This window comes from Lepidothrix coronata, unplaced genomic scaffold, assembly GCF_001604755.1.
Source record: "Lepidothrix coronata isolate B3197 unplaced genomic scaffold, Lepidothrix_coronata-1.0 Scaffold90, whole genome shotgun sequence".
NCBI classification, from domain to species: Eukaryota; Metazoa; Chordata; class Aves; order Passeriformes; family Pipridae; genus Lepidothrix; species Lepidothrix coronata.
The window spans coordinates 1,758,900-1,765,199 of NW_016690270.1; the positions used below are offsets into that span (position 1 = coordinate 1,758,900).

At 47.7% G+C, this 6,300-nt stretch overlaps 1 protein-coding gene across 3 annotated transcripts in view; it reads left to right on the forward strand.

The window, feature by feature from the left end:
* The window catches only part of NGF (nerve growth factor), a 26,502-nt gene extending 20,577 nt beyond the window's left edge, over positions 1-5,925 (forward strand). Inside the window, exons 2-3 of one of the 3 annotated variants that reach the window (XM_017821333.1) lie at positions 1,741-1,878; positions 5,059-5,925. In XM_017821333.1, coding sequence (XP_017676822.1) covers positions 5,071-5,784 — 714 coding nt within the window. In that variant the 5' untranslated portion in view covers positions 1,741-1,878; positions 5,059-5,070 and the 3' untranslated portion in view covers positions 5,785-5,925. The remainder of the gene's footprint in view (positions 1-1,740; positions 1,879-5,058) is intronic. The other 2 variants (XM_017821331.1, XM_017821332.1) reach the window with 2 other exon arrangements.
* The last annotated feature ends 375 nt before the right edge of the window (positions 5,926-6,300 follow it).

A 6,300-nucleotide genomic window follows, 5' to 3' on the forward strand; every position in this document is an offset into this window, starting at 1 on the left:
TCCCTGCCCATGGCAGGGGGTGGAACTAGATGAGCTTTAAGGTCTTTTCCAACCCAAACCATTCTGGGATTCTATGATTCTATTCTATATGTGCTGAGACTAAAATTGAAGTGCGATTTTTTTCTACCCACCAAGTCTGTCATCTGGAATGCACGTAAATTCTGAATAAACAGTTACTTCACTAGGATATTTTATGAATGTCTGGGAGGTACAAAGGAATAGTATATAGATGCTGAATAACACGGCATCATTTACTGGATTCTGCCACAACCAGGAATCCGGGAAAAAGGCGGTAAATGAGCTTTAAAAAAAAGAATTCCTGCTGAAAATAAACTCTTTTGTGGTTAAAAACCGGCCAGTTGGAACTGAAAGAGTGTTTTCTTAGGGTGGCAGAACAGTCGGAAAAGTTGTTGGATTATTTTTGGCCGTGGCCAGCACATTATAGCTCTGTCATTACTAAACTGCCCAGAGTTCACTGAAAGGGTTAGTGCTTCACTGGTGTGTCCCTGCAAAAATCCAGCACACTCCATCTGTAGCACAAAGCTTTGGATTTTGGAGCTCTGATTGACCTTCCTGCCACGTTGATATCACCGATATCTCAGCTCCTGAACACAGAGACACACAGGTAGGGCAGAACCTGAGCACGACCCACAGACAGCAGCAAACCCAGGGTGGCCGAATCGCTGCACAGAGCGTTGCACAACCACACAGTGAGCACTCACAGAGAGACTCCTCTGCCCTGCACTGACGAAAACAGGCTGGGGAGATTTCAGCTGGGGTTTTAAGCATCAAGTAGCTTGTCCTTGGGTGTTGGTAAGAGCCAAACCCAGTGGCTGCCTTTGCTGGCAGCCCCCTCTCCCGAGGACAGACACGGTGCAGGTGTAAAACGGATCCAGTTCATGCTTTGGCATTAGCAGCCTGTTCTCCTCAGCAAATGCACTTCAATCCCCACCCTGAATCCAGCAGGATTTCTGCAGTACAGGAGTACCTTAGACAACCCCTATTTACCTTATTAAATGGAACAGATGAGCTATTTAACACGTAAGATTAATAAAATACTATTTCTATCCCCTTCAGCGGCACTCGAGAATTTACAATCAGAAATGTACTTTGCTGAGAAAGTGTCAGTGTGCTGGATTTAATTGGTGAAGAAAATACTGGTTTCCTTTTAACTGGGGTCTATATGACCATTCACAGTGCAGTCATTAAGACTGGAGTTATTTCTGCCCTTACAGTAGCAAGATGACAAACATTTATATAAATGCCTTCACGTGTCTGCAAGTTCTGCATCTTCAATTCTGCTCAAATATCAGCCACAATCAGGCAATTCTCTGCCAATAACTGGCAATCTGTGATTCTCCCCCTGAGTTTGATTGTAACCAGATTTGCCTCCCAGGCACAGATGCTGGGGGTGTGAGCCCTCGTGTGCCCATCTGTGCAGGCAGAGCTCGGGCAGTGCCACCAGCAGGTATTGCTGCACCACACGGGTTTGGTGAGCCTGGAAGGCGTCTGAGAGGGGTGGGAAGCAGTGGACTGTTGGGTCTGGCAAAGGTGCTGAATAAAGGCAGTTCTCTGCAAAGTCTGGAACTACTTTAGACAAGCTCTTTACTGCAGGGAAAAGGCCCAGCTCAGAGAGCCAAGCAAGCGGGTTTGTGCCTGTCCTCCTGCTGTCAAGTGGGGAATGGTGCTGAAAACACTGATTTGCTGGCTGATTACTGAAACAAATACTTCTACTTCTAGTGAAACACAGCATAAGGAACTGCCAGGCTCAGCTCTGCAGCCCAGGGCCCGATGGCATGCTGCAGCCCAGCCCAGCTCAGCTCTGGATGAGATAAGGACCTTGCTGGGGGAGCAGTTCTTTGTGCAGTACAGTCCGAGGTAAGCACAGCACTCACCCTGCTCCCAGCAGGCTCAGACCACCCAGGACCAACCTCACACAGCAGCTGCACCACAGGAAGTGTTTAAATGACACTTGACCACCATAAAAGTGGGGTTTAGTGCAGAGGGTTTGTAATTTTGGCGTCAAAATGCCTCTGTGGCCAATGCTACCCACAGACATCTGAGTACCACCAGCACCAGAGCTGGCAGCTGCTCCTCTCCCTGCAAGTTCAGGTGGCTGCACTTGGCATCCACTGTGGGCATCTCTAGAAAGCACCATGAAATGGTCTAGTAACTAAGTGTGTGACAAAGTTTAGATGCAGAATCATGGAATTTAGAAAAATTTAGCTTGGAGTTTAGAAAAAGCTCATCTTGTTCCACCCCCTGCCATGGGGCAGAGACACCTTCCACTAGACCAGATTGTTCAGAGCCCCTTTCAACATCCCAAAAGAGCCTGTAAAATACCTGCATGTGCCAGCAAAAAAGTCCACAACCCTCACAGCCTAAGGCACACCTAATTCTTTAAATCTTATCTTGCTTGTGTTGTCATCAGGTCTTGTCCACTTGTTGGTTTTGTGTCACTTTCTATTCTCCACTAACTAAATAATTGATAAAAAGATTCAGCTTTGAATCTTCAGGAAAACCACCCCATACCCTAAATACATTCTGTCTGTGTTTGCTCCACACTCCACAGAAAGTTCTACTACAAGGAGAGGAAATACAAGGCAATTAAAAAGAGGAAAAGGCAAGCAGGAGAGATTTTTCTGCTTTTGTGTTAATGGCCTTAAAGCAAAAATGTCAACACATGCAACACAAGAAACCTGGAGAAGGGACATAAATGTAGCTGAATTTTAGAGCAGCAAATCTTGTACAGCACAAAACCAGAACCAGCTCTTTGCTGACATTGCAACGTCTCTTTCCTATAGAAGGAAACAATAAAAAAGGGGTTTATGTATAAACACAATAGGTTGAGGCTGCTATTGGCATGGCTAAATTGTGCCTGGATTTTGTTCTGCAAACCTTTTCCATTACCATTTCTGTCAGGAAAGCTAACTCTTTAGACACGTAATGAACCATCTGATTTTAATTTGGTCGTAGAACAAGGGGTTACTCTCTGGATCGTGCACAGCCAAGCTGTGAGTTACACCCAGCTCTGTTTCCTTATACAGACCACGATGCCGACTGCTCCAGCTCGAGCAGCACGTGGGAAAGCAGCAACCCTCAGCCCTGCTTTAAGCAAATTAAAGCAGCTTTGGATTTTCTCTGTGACAAAGATTTGACTCTCCTCATCATCGTTTTGCCCCCAGTTCCTCCAGCCCAACTGTTGCACAGACAAATTGCTCACGTGGCTTTTGGCCTTTCTCTTTGTTCCTCTTGCACCTCCACCCTCCTCAGTCACTACCCTCACTTGGCATCTCCTGCTGATTTCCTAAATGTTTGCTCAGCCCTGCACAACCCCTGCAGTTTATGTCACTTCAGCTCCTGTCTGAGATAAGACACACAAGATCCTATGGGACATCTTAGGGTTATCCTGCATTTTCTACAGGATTGTTCTCTGGCAAAGCTAAAACCCTGGTTGAGTCCTTCAGTGCTGCTTGGGATTCTAGTCTGAGAAAGCTGAGCAGAGAGGGGGAACTGCTACAATAATTGACCAACACCCAGAAAAAACATTAAGACATGCTGGGAAATCAGGGCATGAACTGCAGAGCCCGATTCCCCTTGTACAAAACCCTGTTTGTCCAGTGGACACGGGGCCTCCTGCCTGCTGGCTGGACACGGCAGAGCTCGGGGCCAGCTGAGACTTGTCAGGAAAACAAGGCAAAGAGACGGGGAGGAGCCTTGCTTGGGCTTTTCTGTTTATACCCCGTCTCTGCTTATTAAGTCTTCACAGAGGAAACACAATGTCTGCCCTTCACTGCAATTTCCAGAGCATTTTTGAATGTCTCTCGTTCCCAACATGTGGCTGAATTAGTCAGCACATGCTGGTTGCCCAATGAGGTATTACTGCTGCTGCTCTTCCAGCATAAAACGGGTCTTAGCAAAGGTTTAGACATTTGGATTGTACTTTTCCACACCCAAACAGATGTGCATATCCTCTGGATGGAAGGAGGATGAGCACTGGCACTGCATCTGCTCTGCAGGGACATTTGAGGAGGTTCTTGCTCCTGGTATTCTGAAAAAGGGCAGGTATTTCCCTCCAGAATTCCCAGTACTATGGCCACAGTGGCTTCAGCTATGCTGTACCTAAAATGCCAATGCAGAGGTAGCCTGGCACCCACGGTGCTTCTATGTTTTATCCATATTTGGATATGGATATCCATATTTATGTTTATCCATATTTGTCCTTAAATATGGAAAAATCCCACCTGCCTTCGTGGCATGGATACTTGAGCATTTTGGGGAAGGAGCCCGGGCTTTATCTGCCCTGAATCAGCCATGTGGTGTGTCCTGAAAGGGCAGATGGGAAAGCTGGAAGCTGCTGGAGGCTGCTGAGCCAGCCAGTGGTGGGGCCTGGCCACATGGCAGGTGAGTGTGGCTGCTGAGGGTGTGATAATGGCACCAGGTACTGGCTTGGTGGCCCCCACGCCCAAAAATCATGGAATTATAGAACAGGTTAGAAAAGACTGAGATCATCAAGTCCAGCCCTTGATCCAACACCACCGTGGTTCCCAGACCACGGCACTGATGCCACATCCAGTCTCATCTTAAAAACCTCCAGGGATGGTGAAACACCTCTGCAGACAAGTTTAGGGAATGGACAGCTGGTTTAGGCTGGTTTAGCTTCTAGTTTCACTCCTCTGCAGGGTGTTTGCAGCCAAGAGACCGGCCCTGGCCAAAAAGGTTGCTGCAAAAATCACTGGAGGTTTGACTCCTGGGAACATGCTGTCGCCATATGGTCTCCACATTAATAACACCAAACAAGTGCTTCATAAACAGTGCTCTAATAACAAATACCAGAGGAATTAATAATAATCTAGCTATTATTTTCTAATGTTCTCGCTTTATTAAGAACATTTATGCTGTCTGAACGAGGTCTTCCGGAAGAACAACATCTGGCACCCACATGAATACCTGATGAAATCCGTATGATCCTGGGTATCTTACGAATTTATGGCCAGCAACGGCAGCGCTTTGTGCCCACGTGGCCCCCAGTAACAGTGCCTTTCTCTCTCGTTCTAGGTGCATAACGTAATGTCCATGCTGTACTACACTCTGATTGTAGCTTTTTTGATCGGCACACAGGCAGCTCCAAAGTCAGAGGACAATGCTCCCCTGGAGTATCCAGCAGAACACTCCCTGCTCGATGCCCACCGGAGCAACAGGCACCACATTCCCGAGGCAGCCCCACAGACGCCCCACGGCCACGCCGCCTGGAGCAGGAGAGAGGCCATAAACATCACCGTGGACCCCAAAATCTTTAGGAAGAGGCGTTTCCGCTCTCCCCGGGTGCTGTTCAGCACGGAGCCCCCGCCCGTGGCAGGGCAAGGACAGAGCCTGGGATTCCTCGGCGGCGCCGGTTCCCTCAACAGGACTGCCAGGACCAAGAGGTCCACGCACCCCGTGCTGCACCGGGGGGAGTTCTCGGTGTGCGACAGCGTCAGCATGTGGGTCGGGGACAAAACCACGGCCACTGACATTAAGGGCAAAGAGGTGACGGTGCTGGGAGAGGTCAACATCAACAACAACGTCTTCAAGCAGTACTTTTTCGAGACCAAGTGCAGGGACCCCAAGCCGGTGTCGGGCGGGTGCCGCGGGATCGACGCCAAGCACTGGAACTCGTACTGCACCACCACCCACACCTTCGTCAAGGCCCTGACCATGGAGGGCAAACAGGCGGCCTGGAGGTTCATCCGCATCGACACGGCCTGCGTGTGTGTGCTCAGCAGGAAATCAGGGAGACCCTGACCGGGGAGCTACGCCCTCCAGCACCCTCCTACCCCCCTACCTCAGTCTGTAAATTATTTTAAGTTATAAAGGACTGCATGGTATATTTATAGTTTATACAGTACAGAAAGAACCTCATTATTTATTAAACTCTTTTGGAAACCTTTTGTGTTTTTGTAATTTGTTTACCGGCAGGGCCCCTTCGAAAATATGTTCTCGTTCATCCCTACGGCTCTGAAGTGCTCACAGGGCCATTGAACAAACCTTCCACAAGAAGAGACATTTTTCACCCAGTTTTCACACGTATTCCTCTCTTCCACAAGAAAATTTTCCTCACAAAACCTGCCAGTTTACTGTAGGTTTGTTTTGAATTGAAACCTTTTGTTCAAATACCAGGAAACTGAAATAGAACTTTTCAAAACTTGCTTCCAGTGTTACTAATTGTCCATAAAGATATAATATATAATTAATCATCTTAGTGAACTCCTGGTGGAAACACTAGTTCTTCATTGTTGCCACATCAATTTCTAAGTAAGA